The sequence below is a fragment of the Protomyctophum parallelum genome (assembly GCF_964188405.1).
Source record: "Protomyctophum parallelum genome assembly, chromosome: 17".
Lineage (NCBI taxonomy): Eukaryota > Metazoa > Chordata > Actinopteri > Myctophiformes > Myctophidae > Protomyctophum > Protomyctophum parallelum.
In genome coordinates this window covers 22,770,456-22,797,658 of record NC_139719.1, presented here as the reverse complement: position 1 = coordinate 22,797,658, position 27,203 = coordinate 22,770,456, and the positions used below count along the sequence as shown (strand labels likewise).

The 27,203-nt window shown below is 41.1% G+C and overlaps 1 protein-coding gene across 1 annotated transcript; it reads right to left on the bottom strand.

Moving 5' to 3' along the window:
* Positions 1-481: 481 nt before the first annotated feature.
* On the bottom strand, positions 482-27,203 carry gucy2g (guanylate cyclase 2g; the record flags this gene model as incomplete). Its single annotated transcript, XM_083787514.1, has 22 exons — positions 482-559; positions 3,830-3,937; positions 4,098-4,189; positions 5,004-5,102; positions 5,556-5,730; positions 6,467-6,659; positions 8,150-8,290; positions 8,792-8,969; positions 9,146-9,301; positions 12,286-12,454; positions 13,156-13,227; positions 13,803-13,907; positions 15,029-15,112; positions 16,616-16,744; positions 17,305-17,471; positions 17,748-17,851; positions 17,955-18,090; positions 19,269-19,413; positions 19,720-19,902; positions 24,615-24,736; positions 26,343-26,691; positions 26,844-27,203. 22 exons carry the CDS (start codon positions 27,201-27,203, stop codon positions 482-484), a joined length of 3,345 nt encoding a protein of 1,114 aa, XP_083643640.1.

Here is a 27,203-nt window from a genome sequence, read left to right as displayed (position 1 = left end):
AGGCTCAGCAAAAGAGAGACTCCCAAGTCCATAAAAGTCCAATTTGAATGACTTCCTGTCAAACAAAAATAGAATAATGCATGATTGCAGCTGCAGGTCCAAAACCAATTTCATCCAATAAAAATCATGAGTCATGATTTCATTCACCTGTGATTCCCATACTGTATGTGTCCCTTTTCCACATGCAGCTGACACTAGAGGCCAGTGTTACTCTGTTCTGAATCTAAGCCGTACACTGAAATATGTATCCGAAAACATTTGAGGTGAGAAATAGGCAATGCAGTAACTGTGTTACTGTGTTTCGGTACTGCCTTGACAAGGCAGTGCAGTTGCATTCAAATCCCATATCTCGGCTGAGGGTACAGGCCCACAGGATGGTCGGCTGAGACTGTTATCGGCTGAGACACACCCATGACCCGACCCTTGTTTTACTAGGAAATGCATCGTGATATGTTCACAAATATCCATTTCATTTAGATTTTTAAGTGTTCACTGGAGTCATCGTCATCTCTGCCATGTGACCTTTGGTTTTCTGGGCCTTTCTCTGTGTCTCTTTGACCTTTAGTGGATATGATATCAAACATTAATTAAAAAACAAAACAGGTCAGGCATATTATACTGCTTCACACCAGTAAATACAGTACATACATTGTACTTTATATAGATAGGCTAAGATGCTAGTTTAACCCATTCAAAGCTGTGTCATGTTAGACACATCTTGGTCGGGTTGAAACCTCAATATGTCCAAAACTGTAACTTTTCAGCTGCTATTTCTGATACTTTTGTGTGATACTACTATAGCATGATCAAATAGGGCGTTCATTTATGCAAAAAGCAGCAGAAAGAAAAGAGGTTTCTGCCCGACAGCAATGATGGCAACATATATTTTCAGAAAACCTCTAAGGATTTAGAAGACATTTGTAGAATCAGCCTCGGCCTCAGGTCAAACCCCTTCATGAAACCATCAATATATAATCAGGAGTGGTTAAATGGCACAAAACTGTCCCAAAGTAGCATGCGGCTTGAATATGGTAAATGGTAAATGGTGCATTTATATAGCACCTTTATCGAAGGCGCTTTACATTCACCCATTCACGCACACATTCATACACAGATGGCAGAGACCATGCAAGGCACCAACCAGCACACCAGGAGCAATTAGGGAGGGGTTCAGCGTCTTTCTCAGGGACATTTCGACACTATCTCTGGGGGAGCCCGGGTTCTAACTGGCGACCTTGCGGTTGCCATCCAGTGACTCTACCCCTGAGCCACCGCCGCCCCCTATTGGCAAAGGCTGTTCATTTAGTAACTGACAAACATCCAAAGGTCCAAAACATAAGTCCTCCGGTTACAATAGCACATTGATCATCAATCAATGGCCCAATCCCAATGTTCACACTCACAGGCTCACTGAGTTTCATGCATGCCATGTTCCCACCAATGAGGGACTGGCGGTAATGACCCACTGTCAAATATGAAAGTTCTCTGCACAGACATTTTGATTCCTTTATGAACACTTTCCATACAAGTGCATTTCTGCAGACTTTGCCTATATGGGAATTACCCACAGTTTATAGCAGTGTCATTAAATATGGGGTCACGAGGGGAAGCCTGTAAACAAATAAATGGTCAGGAGCAATTCCATGAAAACAATATGTTCACATGTAAAACATAAATCATGTAGTGATTCATAGCCATAAGTGTGTGCAGTTGTTTGTCTTTTACTCGATTTCCAAATTATGCTTTCATCAGACCTGATCGATCGAGCGATCAACAAATTAAACAGGCAGTTGTGAAAAAAGCCAAATATGTGAAGTCTTGGGGTCTCGAGCCATGTGGCCAATATGGCAATATCAATATCTCCTATTTCTTGTAGCGTGAGGTGGCTTGATGACTGTACAAGTACGCCTGTTGAACATGACGCTAGTATGTTGTAGGGACATATCAAAGACTACAGAAATGGAACTGGCTATCCAAGTAACATGTAATTGCATTTTTCACTGTAAACAATAGACAGTTAGTCTATTTTGATCTAAATGAATAACGTTATTCCGAGAATCAACGCAAGTAGGAGAACAAAGGAAAAAGACAGGTGGAGCTGCAGGCTGTGAGGAGAGGTCTCACAATGCATTAATGACTGTAGAAGCCATTTCACAGTTTTTGCATTTTCTGATGATTATTATTTAGCATTATTAGCTTTCATACTTTATTGGTTAATTGGATTATTGTTTGTGCACCAAAGGGCACGCCTCTCTAAGCCAGGGTTGAGTGGTGAGTGGGGAGAGGGCATGCACCTTGGTGGACAAACATTTTTTACCTGCGCCATGAGAACAACCACACCATGATAAGTCTAAAGCTGTTTGTATGATTACTTGCCTGGATTCAGTGTACTTTCCAGAGACTATTTAGCGTCTGTATACCTTTGTTATCCCACGAGGAAATTCTATTCTCATCGCAGGCTACGAGAGAGCGAGTCACGCTTTTATTGGGAAGGTATTATTCTTCCCGTTTGAGAGTAAGGAAGTTCCAGATTGAGGGTTCTGGCCTGAGGACTACAAAACAATGACTACAACATGACGTAACGATATCATCCACTCCCGACCGGATCACACAGCAATTTAGTAACACAGACCAGGCTTTCCTCCGAGGTGGAAAGCCTAGTGACGCGAAGTTAATGTTGAAATGGTTGGAGTAGACAAAACGCCATTACAACGACTTTGTTTTCATCACACATCATTGTACACTATCACTATATACTTAGGAGCAAGAAGACAGCAGCATAATGAAGACAGGAGAAGGTCAGGGCCTCAGGTGAGTTCTCACTACGTCTTGTGATTCTGTGTTCCATTCTGCTATTCTCCTATCAGGTGTTAGTTTATGGGTAAACACATTCACATGCAAATTGTTTTACATTCAACAAGGAAACAAATGTCCCTACCAAAGTTTAAACCAGTCTGTACAACAACTCTATTCAACATGGCTGAGTTAATTGCTGAAGCATTTGCTTTGGGAGGTGCAAGGAGCACACGAAAGCCACAGACAGACAGACTGGCAGACAGACAGGCAGGCAGACAGACAGACAAGACAGACAGGCAGGCAGGCAGGCAGGCAGGCAGAGAGACGGGGAGAGAGAGAGGCTGACCAACAGGTCAAAATGTGAGAAGCTTGACATAATCAGACACAGATACCAGCATCATTATGGTGTGGCTTGCTAGTGTTCTGTGTCAAGGCATAAGTCAGATTGTCACATGGAGGGCTAGGGGGTTGGGAGGGCTAGAGGTCAGTGGCGTGTCATGGCTATTTTGATGGCAGACCCCAAGAGGTTTGGTGCGGATCAGAGCAATGGCGCGCCTCGCATGTCTGCATGTTACGTTTGTGACATCCACCGACAACCCACCCTATGCCACCTGGGGGTTCTCAACGTTTTTGGCTGGGGACGCCCACGGAAATGCTTTGGCCATGTTTATTTTTGAAGAATCTTGAACATTTTATGGAAATCTTTTAAAGCTATTTTGAGATACAATTTCATTCACCAACTTATGTTTCCGGCTATTTCCAGAGCGAGACACCTATTGCGCATCCAAGCATAAAAGGACTCTATAGGATCTCTTCTCCACTAGTCCTCCCTTGTATTTTTGTCTAGTGTCAATATATTTAGTCATACCTTTTGCCATCCCATCATAGCTTTTTATCATAGTTGGAAACATACAGTAAGTAAAGTAAAACTGGGGTGGTGTAATGAAGCTCTTTTGGATTGCGGCTTGGTCCTTACACATGAAGGATTTCAAACTAGATGACACACATCCAATTTGGGTCAAACACCACATACCTCTGATGGTGGTTTGAGGCAGTGTCCAGGAGGAGATCCATTGGCAAACACTAGGGGGTTGAAGCCTTGTTTGCTCAGTAGCCAGTATGTCTTTTGACTGCCTTTACCCTGATATGGAAAAACCATAGACATGCACGCACGCACACACACACACACACACACACACACACACACACACACAGTCACACAAACACACATGCCGCACCATCAAAACCGACTGTATATGCTGTACATTTGATAGCTAGAATTATGATGAGTATCCAATCACCTTCATTTCAACCTCTCCTCTCTCCTCCAGCTCAAACGATCCTATACGAGTAAGAATGTCCGCGGTGTCCTGGGATATATGAATCTTCAGAGCTGGATAAAATAAACAGTTTGAACCAGTTGTATCAGTAAGAATAGTGTAGCTGAGATTATTCAAAAACAAGACCTATAAAGGCATGGCTTCCCTTTATGTTACTACTGTATGTGTGAACAAAGCGACACAAATCATGATATAATGTTCAATGGTGAAGCCTGTGTGCATAGTGTATCCTGGAAACCAGACAAATCTGCCACCGCAAATGTTTTGACATTAAAAAAAAAGCATACAGATTTAAGCCAAGATGTAAGCCAAGACGCACGGGCCTTGCTGTCTTTTAGAGCCAGGGAGAAGAAATTAGTTTTAAGTGAAGATTGGAAGACCGCTAAGGTGCGAGCAGACCCTGTCTTGTCTCACCGACCCTAAAATTTGCACAAGTTGGTCCCGTGTCTCGTTTAGTCCTAACCTATCGTGGGTTAATTGATAGTAGTCCACCTGTGTCTGGTTAGTCCTCGTCTATTTATACCCTCTGTGTTTAATGTTCCCTTGGCAGTTTGTACTTTGTAGATGTCACAGTGCACTGCTCTGGTTCTTGATCTCCTAGTGTTCACAGTATATTCCTGTGTTTCTATACTACGCTTCCTAGTATTGGTAATACATCTGCTGAATTTGGGTTCTACACCTCCCGAGTCGCACATCCTGACACCATAATCCTAACAATGATGTGCGCATGTCCATATTTGGGCATATATACAGTATCATCTCACCCGCCACAGATACCGCCGCCACAACTTGAACCTCAATGAACTATTGCTATCCTTAGCTTGTGTGTTATTAATCACATTATTTGTGTGATCGTGTCAGACTCACGCAAGCTGTTGCTCTCCATCCGAGAAGCTGTGTTCACTGTGTCCCCGAATAGGCAGTAACGGGGCATAGTGCTGCCCACCACACCAGCAGCCACGGGACCTACAGTGCATGAACAAAGCCATGCATGCATTCAGATTTCTCCAATATTATGTGATCTAAATCAGTGGTTCTGAACCTTTTCAGGCCGTGACCCCCCCCAAAATAATATTTGAACAGAGTAAACATGTTGCACATTCTAGACTTTCAAGCACCAAACTGAATGTGTCCATATATGTATATTATTTTTGTATTTTGTTTTTTGGTTCGATGTAGGTAATGGGTACTGTATATGTGTATGATTGTGTCCTTTGTTCCACAACATGTCTGAGCTGACTGTGTCTTTTTTCTGTCTTGTCTTTGTCATAAAATGTAAAAATCAATAAAAAATATTATTGAAAAATAAATAAAAAACATGTTGCACATTAAGCAAATCTGGGGACCCCTCACGCAAATAAAGAATCAATTGTCTTTTGAAGACAAAGAATTATCTCTGACTCGATGTTTTGTACTTGCCTGAGTGTATTCCAATGCGTAGTGCCAGGCTCTCGTTGGCCATGTGGGGAATTTTGAAGACCTTGATGGCCATCAGGAAATGCAGAGCCATTTTGGAGATCTCCACAGCATGCTTGTAGCCATTGCTGAGAGGCAGACCACTAGCTACCATATATGCATCTCCAATCGTTTCCACCTGGAACAGATTGGAGGATCAAATGAATGTTTATTTCAAACATTAAATAACAAAAGCACGAGAATACAAAATGACGCAAAATTGTAATGCACAAGAATAGCAATGCACATTATAATAGTATTGTTGTTCGGATTACCCCTATTTTTTACAATTTTAAAATGAATTAAATCAGGTCTCTATCAACATTTATAAGATTCGTACCGTAATAATAAACGGAACAGTACTGAACCATACTGTACCATATTACCATGTACCATAATACCTCCATTTAACACCTCTTCTCGTTCCACAGAGACACTCCACAATATGGAATGCACACATTTTTTGTATGTAAATTTGTATGAACAAAGCTTTCTTTGTTTTTCCTCTACACCTTTATACAGTCAGTAAAAAACTTTTGAATGTTACTAGGAAGTCCAGTTCCTTTGTATATTGTTTGAGCAGTTTTTAACATAAACTTTGAACATGAAATAGCATGTTTGTGTGTTCCGTAATGCTCAGTGGTGCTTTTTTTTGTAAGAGTATTTGAGTTAAGTACAAAAGTGTAAAAATAAAATAAAAATCACACCCGTGCAAACTGAGTGGTTCAACTATACTACTATACAACAACAGGAACTGTGTGAGGGGAGTAATTCATTGGCACGACTAAATTGGGTAGAAATAATAAAATAAATATAATTGGCTACTCTAAAAATGTACCGTAATTTAACATTTTAATCTGGCTCGCATTACGCACTTTGTAAACGTCGTACTGCTTGATGATGTCATCAAAGAGGCTGTAGAGCTCGTTGAGGAGCGTCACCACCTCCATGGCAGAGCTGATGGAGCACATGGAGGTGAAGCCCACAATGTCCGAGAAGAAGATGGTCACGTTGTCGTAGGTACGAGGCTCTACCGACTTCCCGGACATCAGTTGGTCTGCGATGTACCTGCAGACAATAGAGCAGCAACATATGGCCCGGACGGCTGTCGTAGAAATCCGGGCACTTATAGGCTGCTAAGCCTGACGGCGCGCCGCGGGTTCGAGTCCCAATCCCATACGACCTTTGCTGTGTGTTGCTCCCCATCTCTCTCTCTCCCCCCATAGTCAGGTTATACTGTACTTTATACTATCAAATAAAGGCAGAAAAAGACCCAAAAATATCGAAAGAGAAAAAAAAGGAGAGAGAACAGCAACATACTGGTAGACATTTTTACTTGTCTATTTCTTCAACCCATTGAGACTTAAGGCTGATTCGACAAATGCCTTCTAAAACAGTACTTCTTGCAGTCATTTAAAAAGAAACATCAAATGTCAAACTTTTTGAATGGCCAACACAAAAATTACACAGATGCTTTGCCGCTTGTTAAAACCGACATCACAAGAACCACACCGCCGTTCTGACATTTTTAGCCCACTGACTACAACTCACGGTATACAGTGCTGCCGGATTCCCACTACTGATGTTTGACAAAGCCATTGGCTATATCATGGTAAAAATGGATGGAGGCATTTCTTTTCTCAAGTCTTGAAGCATGTTGTGCAATGCATCTACTGTACATTGGATGGCAAAACAAGTGTTTTAACTGTGCCAATAATCTTTACTGTTGTTTACTGCCAGCTGCTAAGGTTAGCTACTACAGTATAAGGGTGTGGAGTTGTAGGTAAAATCTTCTGCCAACATACAGTACGGTGTAGCTGAAAAGAATCCCTGGAGACAACATTGATTTACGAACAAAATACAGCCATCCATGATTTCTTTAACCACAGAATGAAGTTCAGCCAACATTGACTCAATTATTATATTATTGTTTTTGTGAATATGGAAACGATTCAATGTTTATTTACTGTGCAATGCAGTATTTGGCCATGCCTGTGAATAGACAATAATGCCTTTATGACAAATTAAACATTATATATTTTTGGGTGGATTTCCATTCAGAGGACATCCATTAACCCGTATTAATTAGTTTTAAAACCTGTGTTGATTTTTACTTAACTTCAACAAGGGGTGAGGTTTATCCATATAATAATCACGGTTCTAGAGTTGTGCAGAACAGTCGCACCATATCGATATGTACACTTATAAACAGCATACTTAACAACAGAGTCCATGGAGGCCTTTGATATAGTATAGATGGTGTCAGTGCTAATATACCAATCAGTGGCGTGCACAGATTGGTAGACTAGGGGGTGCTAGAGCACCCCCTGCCCTTTTCCTTCTGGACAAATGTGCCCTTTTGAAAAAGGGCACATACTGTACAGTGTATGTGGACCATGGTGACATTGATCAATTCTTGATAAAAAGCTTCTAATATATTATTTATCTATATATCTATATCTATAAATCTCACACTATTAAGGCAACCGGCCGGTTCCACGCGCTGCACAAGGTACCATTTTATTCACTTGTGCACGCCACTGATACCAATATGTTACCTTGGCAACATGCTAGAGAGAAGTTTGTCAGCTCGAGCCTTCTCTACTGTAAGCTGATTGGTTCTTTCCTCCACAACTTCCTCCAGATGGTTTGCATATTTCTCCAACTTCTCTACCATGTTGTCCAGTATATTTACATGACTACAAGTACAAAATAAGGTCATAGCATTGTTTAGATGACATACGTATTAACTGAATGTTCACATACATCACAGATAATTGTTTAACCCATTAAGACCTATTCTAAAAAAAAGAAAAAAAGAAAGGTCTTCTAAAGAGTTTTCTGAAAACCCCACGTTTCTATGTCAGTGGTTCTCAAACTTGTTAATCTCAAGGACCCCAAAATGGATTCAGACATGGACCCCCATCTCAAAATATTTTGTTCCAGGGACCCCCAGAAGTAAAGAGTTGAGTTAAAATGTTTTGCTTAAAAAAAAGAAACATATTATTCAAAGTTTTCACATTTTTCAAAAAAATAGCAGATCTACAAGCTCATGATCTTGTATCTGCTATTTTTTTAGAATAGCCAAATAATGGTCAAAGTGGTTCAAATCTAAAGTGACGTGGTTTTAATGGGTTAAATAAAAATGATAATAAATAACAATGATGATAATAATTAATTAAAAGCATTCTCCATCTGACCTGTCCGGACTGGACTCCTTCAGCTGTCTCCGTATAACGCTGAACGGTGGTCTCGTGTCAGGGTTCTCACTCCAGCAGACCTTCACCAAGGCATTTAGCTTATCATCACACAACTGGTCAGACATCGTTGGTCGGAGGGGAGCAGCCAGGAGAGGGCTCTGCAGCTGTTTGATAATCTCTGTAGACAAACAGGTTCTTGTTTTTGTAACGGGCTGTACCACCACCACAATGAGCAACCTTGAATGAATGAATATGAATGAATAGTTTATGAATGAACGGTGATGTGTCATGCATGCTAACCTTTGGTGATGTGTCATGCATGCTAACCTTTGGTGATGTGTCATGCATGCTAACCTTTGGGCTCCTTGTTGAGGTCATGGTATGGGCCCGTCTCAGCACAGTAGATGAGTTCTCGCATGATGATGGCAAAGCTGAAGACGTCACCCTTGGGCGTCCCGTTAAACGGGATACATACCTGTCTCAGAAGCTCTGGAGCTGTCCAGTACATCTCTGGGACACAGTTATAGAAAACACTGACACGTCTCCCTATTTAACTGAACTGCAAAGGAATCGTTGTATTGGAGTGATACAATTAATACATGCAAGGTTAATCTATGACATTGTGCTGTGTTAAACCATATGCGTTTCAGTATGTCCGAGCACAAATGTCATACCTGGATGTTTAGTCAATGTTTTGACCAGATCGCGGCAGTTTCTTTTTTTTTTATCCCACGATTTTGTAACCCAGTTTTCTTTTCACCCAGTGCCAATTATCTAATGTAATCCTGGGCGCTACACTTCCTCTGCCAACCTGGGGGGGCAGCGGACTGACCTCATGCCTCCTTCTATGCATGAGGAGTCCAAGCTGCTTCTTTTCACCTGACAGAGGGGAATTTCCCCGGCCGGACGTAGCGCGTGGAAGGGACACGTTATTCCGACCAGTTCCTTTCCCCTCCATCAGGCGCCCCGGCTGGCCAGGGGGAGGTAGTTTTAGAGACCAGGATTACGGCATGTTTTTGTGAGGGTATCTACCCCAGGGGACACAGGGAGAACATGCAAACTCCACACAGAAAGGCCCTATCGCCAACCCCCGCCTTGGGTATGGGCACTGATGACGCGGAGGAGGGAACACGCCGCCAGTGCCCACAGCGTACCCAGCGGGAATCGAACCCAGGACCTTCTAGCTGTGAGGCGACAGCACTACCAACTGTGCCACCATGCCCCTGATCGCGGCAGTATTGAGTTCACAGGTGCTGCCGCCATCTGGCAGAGTCGGGTTAGATCTTCTTCGGGTCTCAGTTAACTTCAGCCTAACACTGAATGTTCTTTCTTTTCAAAATCTTTTTATTAAAGTTTTTTTGACAAACCCAGGGGCAAGCATTAAACAGAGACATATCAAATATGAAAATAAAAAATAAAACTCCATCCCCTATCCCACCCACCCCCCATCCACAATCCCAAGGATAGTCGGAAAATACATAAATCTATATACACACACACAAAATACATACATACATAATTACAAAAAATAAAATAAAAATAATAAAGCAGATTTTAATAGCAGAGCAGAATTTGTTTCAGTTGTGGTTGGCGTGGCCGAGGCATAGGCACGGCACACTATACCGTTTGTGTGTTGTGGTAGAATGTCATAAACGGACCCCAGGTTTTGTAAAACTTTTTTTCAGAGCCGGCAATTGAAAACCTTAACATCTCCAACTCGAGACAGGACATTATATCACGAAGCCACTGACGGAGCACGGGCGGGGCAGCATCCTTCCATTTGAGCAGAATGGCACGCCTAGCGAGCAATAAGGCAAAGTCGACCATACGACACTCTATGCGTGTTAGAGGAAGTGCCAAGGAGAGCCATTAAGGGATCTGGGTCTAGATTTTGGTGTAAAATGTTGGACAGAGTCTTGAACACATTCCCCCAAAATGGTTTATTTTGGGGGAAAATGGTAATTTTGGACACATCCAATACTGATGGAACAGAGTTGCATCACCGCTCTTCCACTTGTCACAGGTAAATACTAGCCAGTTTAGCCTTAGACATATGAGCTCTATGGACTATTTTAAACTGCACTAAGCAATGTCGTGCACAGAGAGAGGACCTGTGTATAGAAGAGAAAACAGAATCCCATACTTCCTCAGACAGTGTGAGCCCCAGATCATGTTCCCAGTCGGCCTTTATCTTATCTAAGGGTGCTGGCCTCGAATTTGAAATGGTATCATATAATATTGAAATGGCGCCCTTAGTCATTGGGTCAAAAGACAGAAATTAATCAATAGGGTTAGGATTAGGCTTATTAGGGAAGCCAGGTAATATAGAGCTCACATAATGCCGGACCTGCAGAAATCTGTAGAAGTGTGGTCTAGGTAGACTATATTTCGTTGAAATTTGATCAAAGGATGCAAACCCCTCTTCCACAAACAGGTCTCTAAACCATTTGATGCCCTTTCCATGCCAACTCTGAAAGGTCACGTCTTGCATTGATGGAACAAAAAGGTGGTTGGAAGCCACAGGACTGACCAGGGAGAGGTCTCTATAATTATACGTTTTCCTGCACTGGGCCCACTCTCTCAGTGTATGACGCACCACCGGGTTAGTTATTGAATCAGGCAGGGGGCGGCCAAGCGGTGAACTAAGAATAGCTGGAAGTGATAGATTCCTACACGATTTAAGCTCCAGAGATGTCCATTCTGGGCAATTAGGCTTAAGGTAGAAATGATTCCAAAAGGCAAGACTGACCGGATGTTAGCAGCCCAATAGTAATGACGAAAATCAGGGAGCCCCATGCCTCCATCCCTCTTTACCCTTTTAAGTAACATTCTGCTCACACGCGGCCTCTTATTCTGTCAAATATATGATGGAAATAAAGAGGAAAAGAACGACTTTGGAATGAAAACAGGGACGCATTGAAAGAGGTATGTGAATTTGGGAAGAACATTCATTTTGATTGAATTTATGCGGCCACTAACACTGAATGTTCATTTTGTTTCACTTCATTATCGCCTGCATTGCCAGAACATTAATGGCGTGGATAGCGATGCAGGGGCTGAATCCAGGCTTCAGCCAGGCTATACGCACCTTGAATAATGTTGCACCTCGAATAATGTCCTTATGTATAAATGCACAGTACACAGCGGCTGCTATGCTCGCACAACTCAGGTACTACAGTACTAAACCCCTTGGTTGTACAGCCTGTGTGCCTAATGAAAACAAGCTTCTAAATTATCTGACACCCTTTATTTGTACTTTTTGTGGTAAAAGCGCTCACACTTTCTTCTTTCTTGATCTCCTTACCCCCCCCCCCCCCCCTCTCTTCTTCCCTTTCTTGTTTTTCTTGGAAAGAATTACACGATGGGAACTATGCACAAAAAAGAGTTTCGCCCACTTTTCTTTTTACTAAAACTGTGATGTGACAATAGTTGATTCTGATTCTGATTAAGTTAACTTAAGATCAACTAATTAGTTTCCTAAGCCTTTCACTGACCTTCATATTGAGGATTCTCCTGGACGATGACTCTGGTTTTGGTCCCCTGTTTGAACTCCCACAGTCCGAAGCCAGATAGTTTGATCTGGAGCCGACTGTCCACCAGACAGGTCTTGGGCTTTAGGTTCCCATGTGACTTCAGGGTGCTCTTGTGAATGAAATCCATTCCCTTCATACCGTATTATTGAATGGGTTAAAAGCTTGAATTGGTTCCAAATAGATATGCATGATATCATTGGTATAGCGTATGGAAATTGGCCATATCGGCCATAAAAATGCCATATCGGTATCGAACCGATCTCAAATGAAAATAATCCTGATTATTTTCACCGATATTGATGACGCAATAATAATAATGTGACCAGCAAAACTTTTAAACAAATTTTCAGCAATGAGTTCAATATAATAATGCAATGCATATCGATATATATCGATATGACCCTGCAAATAATCAGAGATCGGATATCGGTCATAATTTCAATATCGTGCATCTCTAGTTCCACATACAGTACCATGCGTTTTAGTAATAGGCATGAATTAAGTCCAGAGTGAAAGTGTACTCTTACTAATATTACTAAAGTGTAGTAATACTGTATAGTTATATACAGACCAGTATATACTGTATACAGTATGTTTTTATATAATTATTGGTGAGAATAATTTGCCACTGCCACTTGCAGGTTCAAGAGAACTTTATTAGCAATTTTGAAAGAATTTTGCTGTTGCTCTTAATAAACCTCTCTTGAAACTGCAAGTGGCAGAAGTCTTTCTTCGTTAATATGATTATTAAAATACAGGGAAATGTCTGTGAAAGTGAAGATGTAATAGCTGAAATAGATTAAAGTGTTTTTCTGATATAAATGAGCTCACATTGACGATGTCATAGGCAAAAGACAGTTTAAACATCCAATCCAGTTCAATGTCTGTAGACTTCAAAACGTCCTACAAAAAAAAACAGGGCGGGGGGGTTGGTGCAGAGAACACAGAGAAGTCAGATCAAATTATGAATAATCTGTCAATCATTCTATGGTACTCATTATTGTATATCTCTGCTGTCGGGAAGAAACCACCTAGCCTCGATACCCAGGCTTTCATTTAACCACCTAACTCCAAAAATGTCATTTTTCAGGAAATGTTTTATTTTTATTTTTAAACAAAGCAATACTGCCTCATCAAAGTTGGTGTTGTGACTTTATATATTGTCAATAACTTCCATGAGAGGGGGGGAGGTGGTGGAGTTAGTTGCTTTAGCAGACAGTTGGAGGGTCCAATGGAGTTAAGAGGTTTTGTCTGAAGCGCTTTTTACTACTTTCATTGGTTCAATATTTTCGAAACAACACACAGACGTAAAGGGTGTTCAATAGCACTGATTTATGCAAACAAAATAATCAAAAACCTAAGAAAAATTGAGTTAGGAGGTTTCCTCCTGACAGCAACGAATTATACTGCCTAAATAAATTAGTGCTGCAGGAAATTCCAAGTAAATAAATGAACATAATGCAGTGTTTTGTGCTAACCTTCAGACTGCCTTTCTTGCAGTACTGCATGACCATGCAGATGTTAGGCGGTTCAATACACACTCCAAAGAACTGCACCACGTTCTCATGCTTCAGTTCTTTCATCTGTCTTAAAGAGTGTAGGTAGGTTAGGCACACAATACCACATAACTTGGGTACTGTTAGTTACTCTTAACCCATTAAGACCTGGGAGGCTGCGGGACCAAAACTACAAATGTTTTATTTTATATATATATTTAACCTGTATGTTTCTCTGTTACAAACTTCTGGCTGTTGTTTTCATTCGTTTCCGACGTTCTTTTGTTGGTTTAATCACTGTGTTTTGTTATGGCTTTCCTGTAGCTCCAGTTAGGTTATAGCATTAGCTACTGTTGCAACTCGCTCCACGTTGCGTATGGATTCAGACATCCACGTTGCAGCGTTTCAGAGTATGGGTTCAGACTCCCATTGGCTTGGGAAGTTGGGAGGCAGCCAATCATGACTAGGTCGCTACTAGAACTAGAAGCACTATCGACTGTTTGCCATAGAGTAAGACAGAGTCATGACATTGAGGGAGCAGAAAACATCACGGTTACGCGGTTCGATCATGTAACTCGTTTGTCACTTTAAAGCCTATAGACTCCAATGCATTCCGTAAACTTCCGGACCGGTTCAGGCCTTTGCGTCAGTATTCGCCAATAGAAGTCTATGTAGAAGAGCCGCCATTGGACTGGCCCCATGACATGAACAGAGTTGTCGTAACTCTGTTTTACTCTTTGGCTCTGGCGACTAAGTCAGACAGGTTTACGCCTGGCAAAAAAAAAAATCAGTACTTGAGCAGGACAACCAAGTTCTAATCCTGGGTAGAACAGGAAAGTTTAAAATTATGGTGTTGGATCAAACAGATTATTTGTGATTTGAGATAGGAAACTTGCCACAGTGGCCCCTATGATTTACTGGAGAACCAAACCAAGTTATATTTTAGTACTGTATAATACAGATTAGACAAAATACATTTCTAATCACAAAGAAAATTCATAGTCAAGCTTTAATAAATAACTGGAAAGATGAGGAAAAACTCATCTCTGTCGGGTAGAAACCGGTCCAAAACTTTTCAGGATTCAAATTCAAAAGTAGCAAAAGTAGCAGATCTACCAGCTTAAAAGCTTTTAAGCTTGTGGATCTGGTAGCCGTTAAAATATGGAGATAAGAGGTTTCTGCCCGACAGCGACGATATGGTACTTTACCATAGAAAACTCTTCGACAATGGAGGGCTTTCTGACATCACTGACCATCTGGTTCCTCAAGTATTTGATGGCAACTTGATTTCCCTGCCCCCAATGAAACAGCACATCAGGTAGACATTCATTCACATTAAATGCACTTAAATGCACATTATGTCACGTGTAGAGACACTGCCAGCCACAGCCACTGGTTGAGAACCACTGAACTATGGCACTATGCATGGCACATTAGGAGTCCACTAGGACAGTTGTTCCTATCTGGGCTACATAACTGTACTGTACTGAAACATTTCATTTTCAAGGACCCTCCTTAACTCTGAGTGTAATGTGTGTGTGTGTGTGTGTGTGTGTGTGTGTGTGTGTGTGTGTGTGTGTGTGTGTGTGTGTGTGTGTGTGTGTGTGTGTGTGTGTGTGTGTGTGCATGGTGGTGTTCCAGGTGATGGTAATGCAGGAGGGCTCAAGCTGCCCACACTGCCCAACAGCTCGCTGACCTCTGCCCTCTCCGACGCCAAGAAGAGCAAGAGCTTCCACAGGTCAAAGGTCAGTCAGTGTGTGTGTGGGCGGGCGGGCGAGCGAGCGTCCAGCAGGTACATGCATGCAGCCCTCGGGCTAGTCTCGCGTAGCCACACAACTATTCTCCAAATGTATGACCAGCTGCATTTGAAAGTTGCAGGAGGCAACCGTCTGGCCTAGATTTCACTAGTCACAATAGGATATCCATGCAGAACTTTTAGTATTGAGTAAAAATACTAAATCAATCAATTTGATTTTAGTATTGAGTAAAAATTGATTGAGTATTTCTGAAATGCATTTTACTGGTCAAAAAAAGAAAACCAATGTAATTTATTGCAATGGTTGCCAGTTGTATTCCAGTGAAGTTGTACTATTTGCCTATACCTTATTGTGTTCCATGTGTTCGGGGTTGGTCGTGTCCGCGCTCAACTTCAACGGCTCAACTTTATATACAGTAGCAGACAATACAATGAGTTATAGATTTTTCAAAATATCGACCTGAGCAGCAGTGCTTTATGTCACGCCCACACCAGTGTGAGCGCACTACTACACTACTACCTTGGCTACTCTAGTAGCCAAGGTTACTTATTTTCTGCCGCTAGCCATTGTTCTCTGCCTGCAGATCAACCCAGTTTACCCTAGAACCACTGTGTATGGACCCGGACCGAACGCTGATTTACGGCTTGCCTAATCCCTATCGGAACCGACGCCCCACGGACAGCCTTCCCGGAACCCTGACCCACGCTATCCCTATACCTACTACGCCTCTGCCTTTTCCCTTGACTTTAATAAAACCCGTTAAAGGTTTTTGCGAACTGCTTTTGAGTCCAATCCTTTCTGGTGCCTGACACTTTAACATTTCTCGTTGAGAAAGCGGAGTCTATAAAGCATCTTGTTTGTATTTTTCTTATTTCTTCACTTATTTTTTAGTAGTACAAACACACAAAAATAAAACATTTTGTTTTCATGACCATATATATTTCATGTAGTTCCTTGAGATATGCTTTGGCAAAATGAAATGCCACGCATTTGGTTCGAGAACATATTGGCCAATTGAAGGAAAAATAATCAGAATACCTGGAAGAGGCCTATGGTTGAGTAGATGTGTTCTTTTCCTGACTTATCCCTCAGGCCGAAGTCACAGGAGGAGACAATGGACTGGGAACCTCCACTTGTGGTGCTCATAGAGGCTGCCAATTCCAGTTGCTGCATGTTGTGAGCGTGCACACACGCACGCACGCACAAACAAACAAACAAACAAACAAAATATTTTCAGATGGGTTTTTGGCTGCCATAATTATTTTTGTATTTATTTCTACATTCGATTTCCACAGTTTAATTGTTTTGGTAAAGGTATTTATGTATGTTTCTGTATTATTTTGACACTTGGGTAATGTATAATTTGTTCAGAAAGTCATTTCCGGCGCCACAGCCTTATATGATACTAGATAACATGGCTCACATGAGCATTTTACTCGCTTGTTTTTTGTTATCAGTTTTGACGTTGGCTTTGGCTAAGTAAATGTACTTGAAACGTGAGAGCAAATAAAGCCATCAGTACTACAGACTGACTCGTTATTGGATGGCGTGACAGGGGTCCTTGATGGGTCACACACAACCCTATCTGACACAATACCCAATTAAGCCAGGCCCCGCACGCATGCATGCACGCACACTTGCCGTGTGTCTATCTATCAATGTTCTAACAGACAATGTGCTACTGTAGCCTATATGGGTGAGATATATGGGTGAGAGGAGGCTCAGACTTTAGGCTCTTTGATGATGGCGATGTCGCTATATTTGATGAGCCACCAACAGGAGTCATCGAGCCGTGTCTGGAGCCGTAGCTTCTGCTGGACGAGGACCCCGATGCATAAGAACGCCAGCAGACCAACGAAGGGGACGGCCACCAATATGGCCACCAAGGAGATGTCTGAGACAAATCAACATCATACGTTACGTGAGTACAGTAGGCTACAGGCCGAGACAGGTCGGTCAGTAGGCTATAGCAACAGTGAGTTTCTTGACTTCACTTGCTCATTGGTATTTTTTATCATAGTTTCTTTTTTTGTAGCCTACAGATTCTCAACCAAAAGTACATGAGAAAATAAAGGAAACTATTTTTCTGCTTATAACTAACAGACATGCATATTAAGTCCAACACAAACTGGTAAAGCAAATTTGTAGTGAGTGATGATTATAGTTGTACCGTTTGATAGCCATTCACAGTGCTCATTGTTGAAGCCACACTCTGGCTTGTCAGACGGAGACTTTCCTTTTGGCCAGTTCACAGATGCAAAGTTGTTGGTTGGCCTGAAGTGAGCATTCCACATTTTGTATGAAATCTCAGTGGTTTTGCATTATTATTCACAAAATGTAAAACACTAATTTAGTTTTGGTAATTAGTACTTTTTACCTGATAGTTTTGGAACGACTATCAAATTGGAGGATGGGAACAAACTTGAAGGTGTCTTCAGTATGCTGTAGGTCATAAATGGAATAGTCCATGTTCCTCTCCCCCTCTTCATCAAAAGTAACCAGTCCAGAAGCACCTGCAAAGGTGCAAAGGTTTCTCAAAGCATTATTTTTGAAAATGATAAACATTCGGATATTTTTTGTTTTGTTTGTTCATTGGTTCATGATGTAGGGTCTAATCGCCCCTGACAAGGTTCAAGATTCAGTGACCGGCTGAGACCGTCAGTACAGCAAGGTTGGTGAAATAATACACACATAGACACACCATACAATGGTGGCCAAACATTATTAGTAGTACAATATAAAAGGCCCTGGAGATTGAATGAAATAGTTTGAAATTAATTTGATGAGCAAGGCAAATAAATAAAAGGACCTACACGTTTGGACCAAAAGGTCTTCGTCAGGGTCTATCTGATAGAGTCAGATAGACCCTGACGAAGACCTTTTGGTCCTGTTATTTATTTGCCTTGTTCAAATTTCTTCCAATGCAACCGAAGGCCATAATCCTCTGAAATGCTGTTCTTTAGTCTATTATGAATAAACTGCTACTAATCTAACTTTCTATGTTGATCTGAGTTGTCTCTATAAGTCTGTCCAAGGCTTCTCCGTCACATTTTGGCTTCAACAATGACATACGTTTTGGTGTATACATTGGCGTTGAGTCACAGAATATTATAAGGTCAATGTCACAAATCCTTACAAATTTACCCATTTGTAACTGAGAGTAAACAATTAACACTGTGGTTTTATATATACAGTATGTCTGCATTTCCTGAATGGGAGTCTATCAATAGCCACGTATTGCCATTATGGTTCATTGTCTTGCCATGTCTTTGTATATTCCATCTTTTTATTTACAATAGTGTCGTGCCTGAGCTGTTTTTCTTTTCTTTCTTTTCTTTTCTTGTTTGTTATTATGTTCTTGTTGTGTAATGTTCTTGTTGTGTAATGTCTGTGTTTATATACTTTATAAAACAAACAAACACTGGAGGACTGTGTATATTGATAGGATTAAATAAATTAGAAATAGAGGAATGGAAGTGCTGCAGGGATCTGTTAATGGCTCTTAGATGGGTGCTCTTTGGTGATACAGGTAAAACCATATAGTTGCAGACTTGAAAAGAACTATTTCATTTTTCACCAAAGACGGAGTGCCTTGGATTCCCTTCTTTTCTTTTCAAGTCTGCAACACCTTGACAAGCAGTACAACTTGGAGGAAGGATACCTTTTGTCTATAAGTATTAAATAAATGTACCATCAAATCGAATGTTGTTCTTGATCTTTAACTTGAGTAGCAGCTGGCGTCCATCGTAAGGGTTTTTGCCATCTTTTAGGACCTCTTTCAACCCCATAGCATAAAGAAGCACAGCATCATGCAGATAGGCAGCATAAGGGCTAACCTGAAATAGTACAATGTCAGAATAACACACAGTTCACACATCATAGAGAATATGTTATTTTCATGTCATGCCACGTTGGCCCATCCTATATGGGATTATATGACACATTTAACAATGAAAACAACTGACATTACAGTCCTCCCTGTTCATATTAGGTCTTGCCTTATTACATACACAACATAAATAAACTATACGTACAGTATTTGAACAAAAATGTAAATTGAACTACAGTATACTTGCTAAGTTGCTATTATAGGGGCTTAAATAAATACCGTGTGGTGAATTGATTGTCAGTGGTGTAATTACCTCATCCTCAGAGGTGAGGTTGCTCAGAAATGGAGGGTTCTTCAGCCTTTTATAAACCTGCTCAAAGAAATCATAGTAGTCGTAGCCCTCATATGCCTTTTGTCCGATGATGAAGACCATGTCAAACGCTCTCATGGCAGCCTGGTTAATGTGGTTGTTAATGGCAAATTTCCACAATTTATCCTGCTCAAGGAGAAAAATGAATATGTATTAGATTATATTTTACAGCTAGATTACAATACTGCCCATTAGGCCATTGGAAAACACTTAAAAGCTTCGCAAACTTCAATACTAAATGTAAAAAAAATAAAACAACCTGTGTGAACTGTGAAGTGAGGGGCGCTCTTATCATCATACATAATCACATTCCGGCCAATCACATTATTGTCCTCACTTCTTATCCTCAAGTCCAATCCGACTAATCACTTGTGGCGTCCTCACTTTTCTCTCCTCACTTTTTATCTGTATTATATGTACATTGCTCAGCCAATCAAATCATCTCTATGGGGTGCTCAGCCAATCAAATCATTGCTATGGGATGCTCAGCCAATCAAATCATCGCTATGGGGTACACACAAACACACAAAGCTGGGCATAGGAGGGGCCCCTCAAAAAATACAAATATCTTTTAGTCTAGGCCTATCCACGTTTTTCCCCACCAAGGCACTGGGGCTCCTTCTGTGTGTGCTTTTTGATGAATTGAAAATGGTGGACTCTATTGTAAACAAGTGTAATGCTTTATGGTGTCGTCCACTCACAGTTAACAGTTTTTTGTATTGAGTTGTACTTGAAATGTACTGTAATTCTGCAAACTGTTAATCAATCAATCAATCAATCAATCAATCAACTTCAGTCCGCATTGCATGTCTGCTTATTATAAGCAACCTTTGACTTTTGTTCTGTAAAGTCACTTGCAAATGTTTTAGGCTTCATTCTAAGTGTACAGTAGTTGCTTATTCGGGCTTGCTTCCACATTTCTTCACATCAAGGAACCCCAGATTAATATGTAATTGTCCACGGACATCCATCTGAACATATTTTGTGCCTTTTTTATTAAAATGTTTGCTAAAGTGGCAACACACAAGAGAAAGAGGAACTTATGCACACACAAACGGAAAGACTTATGGGCCATATGAAAAAGGTGAATAGGTCTGCAGTGGCTGGATCTTAATGGGTAGTGTTAGTGTAGAAGCCATCCTCACTGTTTTGTATGTCTATTTATTATTAATATTATCACAATTGTTGTAGTTATTATTTGGCATTATTGGGTATTGGTTTGATGGGTTATTATGTATTTGAATCACTGTTTGGACACCAAGGGCAGTTAGGGCACACCTCCCCAGACCTAATTGATTGATTGAGAGCATATGTAGGCCTGGGTGATTGGGGAGCGGCTTGCACCTGGTGGACAAACCAGTTTTACCAGACAGACAACACAGAAGAGACAAATGCCAGAAGGAGCTGTTTGTAATGTACCATCACTGCACTTTAAAGGAAAGTAAATACAAACTTAAATGACATTGAACATGTGGACAATCTGTTTCTTTGATCTGCGTACATCCATAGTCCCTAGGTGCATCAGTGGGTTTGTTGGCTATAAGGTAGAAATGTTTGGAACCAACAAAGAGCCACAACAGGTAGAGATAGCGAGGTTGTCTGGTAATCAGAAGGTCACCAGGTTCTCCTCCCCGCCCACGTCTACAATAGCGCCTTTATCCAAGGCACTTTACATAGATTGTGCATTACATTCACCCACACATTCATACACCGATGGTGGCAGGAAACCATGCAAGGCACCAACCAGCACATCAGGAGCAATTAGGGGTTCAGTGTCTTGCTCAAGGACACTTCAACACTAACTCTGGGGGAGCCCGGGTTCAAACTGGCAACCTTGCGGTTACCATCCAGCCACTCTACCCCTGAGCCACCGCCGCCCCGTCTACATGTCGAAGTGTCCCTGAGTGATGTACACTGTTTATACCCTACACTGTTTACAGCAAATGACCTCAGTACATAGAAATTCCGTTAAATAAACAGAGCAACTAAACTTAATTCAATTACATTTGAATACATTGCTGCTACTTGTGCAAATGTTTTTATACTAAGTGAATGCAAAAACGTTGAAATACTGCTGTCAACTTTCAAAAGTAAAGGCTAACGTCTCCTATATGGATGTATAACTATCTCTGACAGAAAATGCACAATCTTTTTTATAGTTTAACAATATAGTATTAAGTGTAACACAGCTCTGTTTACACATTTATTTTTCCTATTTATATCCAATATTTATTTGTAAATGCATTGTGTTATTTTGATTGTCTTGTTCCACTTCTGTTTTGGCAATGTAAATTTACGTTTTCTCCAATAAAGCTCCTTTGAATTTAATTGAGAGATGAGTCCCCACCCCCCCAGGAGCGCTCATCCTGATCATCTGAGTAGCCATCGTCTGGTTGAAGATTAATTAGAATTCTGCCTGTGGGATTAAGGTATCTCTAATCTCTATCCCTTTCCATTTGGACTGAAATCAAGAACATTGAATGAATTTGGACTTTGTAGAACTGGTTCTAGAGAGTAATAGTATTGCCTTATCAACCTGAACCTTTGGTCAGTGGTGATCTAAAGATTAGAGGAGTGCACTTGTGGTGACTGTGAATATACAAGTGAGTGTGAAGCAGGGGAGTGAGTGTGAAAATGTGAGTGCGAGTGTGAAGCAGGGGAGTGAGTGTGAGTGCGAGTGTGAAGCAGGGGAGTGAGTGTGAATACCGTATAATGTGAGTGAGTGTGAAGCAGGGGAGTGAGTGTGAATACCGTATGTGAGTGAGTGTGAAGCAGGGGAGTGAGTGTGAATACCGTATGTGAGTGAGTGTGAAGCTTAAAAAAGAGCTGGAACTCTCAATATGATTTACACTACTGTTAAGAAAAGGAAAAAATATATATCTTGAAAACTACAAACTGGATTGCCATCAAACTTGCTGTGCTCTTTTACTCTCCCCAGAGGATGACCACATGACCTTTTTAGCATCACCCTCAGGCCAAATTTTCACATGTAGTAGATTGACATGAAATTTATTTTGAGTGCATTGATGCTTCCTATAGGCTCAACACTGGGATTCTAGAAGTGAACGGCCCAATTTCTCTATAGGGAATGTTTATCAGGATTTCTTACTATAATGTTGTAACAAGGCAATGTTGTCTTAATACGGCCCTGATTGTGTAACACGATGCAGTATAATGCTCCTATAGAAGCCACACGTTTGTATGCAATCAATCTAGTTTTGAGGAAAAACATGTTTAATTTGTGATGTCATGGAGGAATACCTCACTATATAGCCTCGTCTGCGAAGAGAAAAGCCTGGTCGCAACCTAAGGCAGAGAGTGCATAGCCATAAGTGTCGGGCCGGAATATCCGTCAGATGTATTTCCCCCGATTTTTTGACCAATCACAACACTCGTTTCATTCACGGAGAATAGAAACAGATTTGTAAAGCGTCAACGTCATTTCCTTGAGCGGTACTTCCGCCAAAATCAAGCACTTCCGTTTATGCACTCTACAGCTTAGGTCTTGCCCAGCGTGATCCTAATCTGTAGCAGCGCTCTGATTGGTAAAGCTTGCCTTACTGTGGCAATGTTTGTATTTTTTTTTATTTTTATTTTTTTTTGCGGCTTACGCCTTTTATTGATTTTTGAAGGGACAGACAGTAGGCTGACAGGAAACGGGAGAGAGATGGGGGGATGACATGCAGTAAAGGCCGTGTCGGGTCCGGGAGTCGAACCCGCGGCACACTGCGACTGGATCACCAGTCCGGTGCCCAGACCGTTACGCTACGGCCTGGGCCAATGTTTGTATTTTTATGAACAGAATTAAATGTTTACGGTCATGTTTTACCTTTACCGGGACAATTTGGCTTGATTCCAGGCTCAAAACTGTTTAGATTTTCTGAAATGTATATGAAGCAACTAAAATGGGAAATTCTGCAACAATTCAACGTTATTCTAAAAGTGGGCAGACGGTAAAGCAGTTTTGGAGGTTCACTCTACAGCTTCTGAAAAAGTGAATGATTAGACCAGCTGCTGCCATGAGCCATGAACATTCAAATAATTATTCGAATTTGTGTTCATGATAGAATGAATCAAATGCATGAAGTCTTACTTATTGAGTACCTGGTAGCTCAGCCAGTCAGTGCGGGGACTGCCCATAAGTCAACCTGCGTGGCCGGTTAAGACTCATCCGTGCTGCGGGTTAAAAAATCACCCGTGGCTCCCGACAGTTTAAATTATGTAATATGTACCTGAGGGGGCTTTGGAATATAGTGGAGCTGTCGTTAAATATAAGGCAAATGCACTTGGAATGGGAAATAGAGGGGGAAGAAATGGAATAAGTAGGGTTTTTTTGTATTTAACTTGTAATGCTACCAACATTTTTGTGCACAGCAACACTCTTTTATTTTTAATGTTTTTTGTGGCTTTTGCCTTTATTTTTATTTTTTATAGAGGGACAGACAGTAGGCTGACAGGAAATGGGGGAGAGAGATGGGGGAGTGACATGCAGTGAGGGCCGTCGGGATCGGGAGTCGAACCCACGGCACACTGGGTTCGGGGCTACCAGCCAAGGTGCCTGGACTGGACCGCTGAGCCACGGCCCAGGCCACAGCAACACTCTTTAATACTGTCCAATACATACTTAGATGGGGACGGGGAGAAATTATGACAGGCAGTTGCTGCTGTCAAAATATGACCCCCCCCCCCCAGTCAAAAAACACTTTGTTTGAAATACACTCATGCTTTCTAAGGTGTGATTTGGGGCCCTAAGGATGAATACAAAATGAATATCAACATCCTAATACGGAGAGTGTAAAATGTACACTCTGCCATACAAAATTAGTCTCACTCACCACACTGCCGCTGGACGCAAAATTCTGATTTACGAAGAACACATACTCTCCATTCATCAGACCCTGTCGCTCAGCCTCCATTAAAAGAGCCATAGAGTCTTCACTATTGGTCACAACCACCATCACTGCAAGAGGAAGGACAGGACAACATGAGACAGCAATACTGTAGGAAATAAAGACACATAAACTACTGTAGGAAATGGTGAGATTTTGTTGCATCCTAAAATCAAAGGGTATTTCTTTTTTTTTTTGACAGGGACAATGCTCATTAATCAACATTTCAGCTTTCACTTCCATGTAAATGTGCCAGTTAGCCATAAGCTAATTTACATCTGTAGTCCCTGAGCAGGCTCTTAAAATACATACAATGACACATACAGTACAATACAATGCAATACAATACAGATAAAAGAAAGACAGAGTGTATAGTGTGCCAGCACACAACACCATGCGTTGATGCCATGTGTGCATATGTGCAAGCACCCAACACTATATCCATACAAAACACAATACAATACAGTAGTGAAAAATGACACTGGTGATGAATACTAGACATTTTTTGTAGGACATGAACCCAAATCGTTTTAAGACATGGGGCTTTATTTGCAAAACATTTTAAAATTTCAAATTTCAAGAAATTAAACATTTTATCTGTCTCTGAGGTAAATTCTTTACAGATATGTATATTTGTGTACAAATGCATTTATGACTATCAAAATCTTCCAAATGGTTTTAATTGTTTCTTTTCTTTTAATTAAAATATTCATTCATATGCCACACGTCAATCCAAGGACCTGCACATACCTTATTGTCGTATTTCCCTTAGGCAGTTCTCAATAGGATATAGAGGGTCTACTCTTTGGAATGCTGTTGATTCTAGACTGAAAAAAATCTCCAAATCTGCTAGTCTTTAAAGCAAACTACAAACAAACACTCTTATCCAAAACATAGTAGTTTAATTCACAGTTGGCTACATGTGTGAGTAGATCTGCAGATGGGTTGTTATTATGACTGTAAATATAAAATATTGTTTGTAATATAACTTCTAACATATACTGTATGTATATGTACTGCATGTAATTTTGTATTTAAGCATTTTTGAATGCTATTTGAATGTATTACTGGTATTGTTTTGTTTATATTTAATGCCTGATTCTTCAAATTAGGGGAAGTTCTCGATAAGCCTTTTGGCTTTTAACTTCTCCTGCACAATATTAATAAGTATGACTTTCTTTTTCCTGTTTTTAACCTTTTTTACGTGAGAATAAATTAAACCTAAAACCATACTAACTACCAAGTAGCCCCAATTTATTTGCAATTTTTTATTATTTTGAAAAACATTTTAAAATAGTTCAAAAAGCCGATCTACAAGCTCACAACGTGCACGTCAATGTAGATCGGCTTTTTGAACTATTTTTAAATGTTTTTCAAAATAGTAAAAAATTTACATTGTGAATCATGATCATGAATGATGTCATCAAGATGTGATTCACAATGTTAATGATATTTTTCATACCTCCAGTTCTAGGAAACACTGAATGGGGGGGACCTTTTTTTATTATTATTTCCACACAACAGCTCTAAGGTACTGTATATTAATGACATAGTAAAATGTTGAAAATGAGTGGTATTCCCCTTTAAAAACAGATGGAAAAGAGAGGGGACATAAGTTATATGTAACAGCCGGCCCAGATTCACAAACACGTAATGCTTCAAGGACAACAATCTTACCTCTTGCAACCGTTGCAATGTACTGCAAATTTTGACGGACGAGTTGCGGGTCGCTAGTGTCAAACTTGACAGTCGCAAGCACGGACACTTTGCTCTTCAGGAGCTCCTCAGTAGTCCTCCACAGGGCATCAACTTTGTCCCAAGTGTTAGAGTTTAAGCCCCCTCCAATCATTGCCACATGACTCCATCCAAAGAATTCCAGCGTCTTGAGAAGGACTTCTGTGCTTCTTTTAATAGGGGGGATAAGTTTGATATAAGAATCATAAATGAATTTATTGTCCATTTTGGAGGATTGCCCTACAAAGCCAAACATGGGGATGTTCCAAGTGGATGCGATAAGACCGGTAACCTGCAAACCAAGCGACACTGTTACCCCCAGCACACCAACAATACTACAAATATGTTTGGATAATAGTGAGAAAACCCACAAGCAGTGGCAATATTTAAATCTAAAAAAGAAAAAAACTAAAACCATATTATTGCCCCTGAATGACAGTATACCTCAGCTCCTTCGGGGCAGGCAGGACCAAAGAGGGCAGATACGTTGTCTTTCCACACCTGTTGAATGAACCCCGCTAGGGACGTCTTGGGATCGCAGTCCGAGTCCATGTACACAAACTCTAGGCTGTAGTTGCCCAGAAGTGAAGGGTTGGAGTTGACTTTCTCCACAGCCATCTGCATGGCTGAGCCCAAGCGCAGAGCGCTGAAAGGCACCGAGGCGTTCCAGGGAGCTTGGAAGCCGATCACCAACCTCTGCAGGGTCTGGTTGATGCTGTTGCCGGGCACCGCATCGGTGGTCAGCAAGAGAAGAAGGACTGACACCTGGCTAAAGCCACAGGGTGTGAACGTGGCACAGGGCAT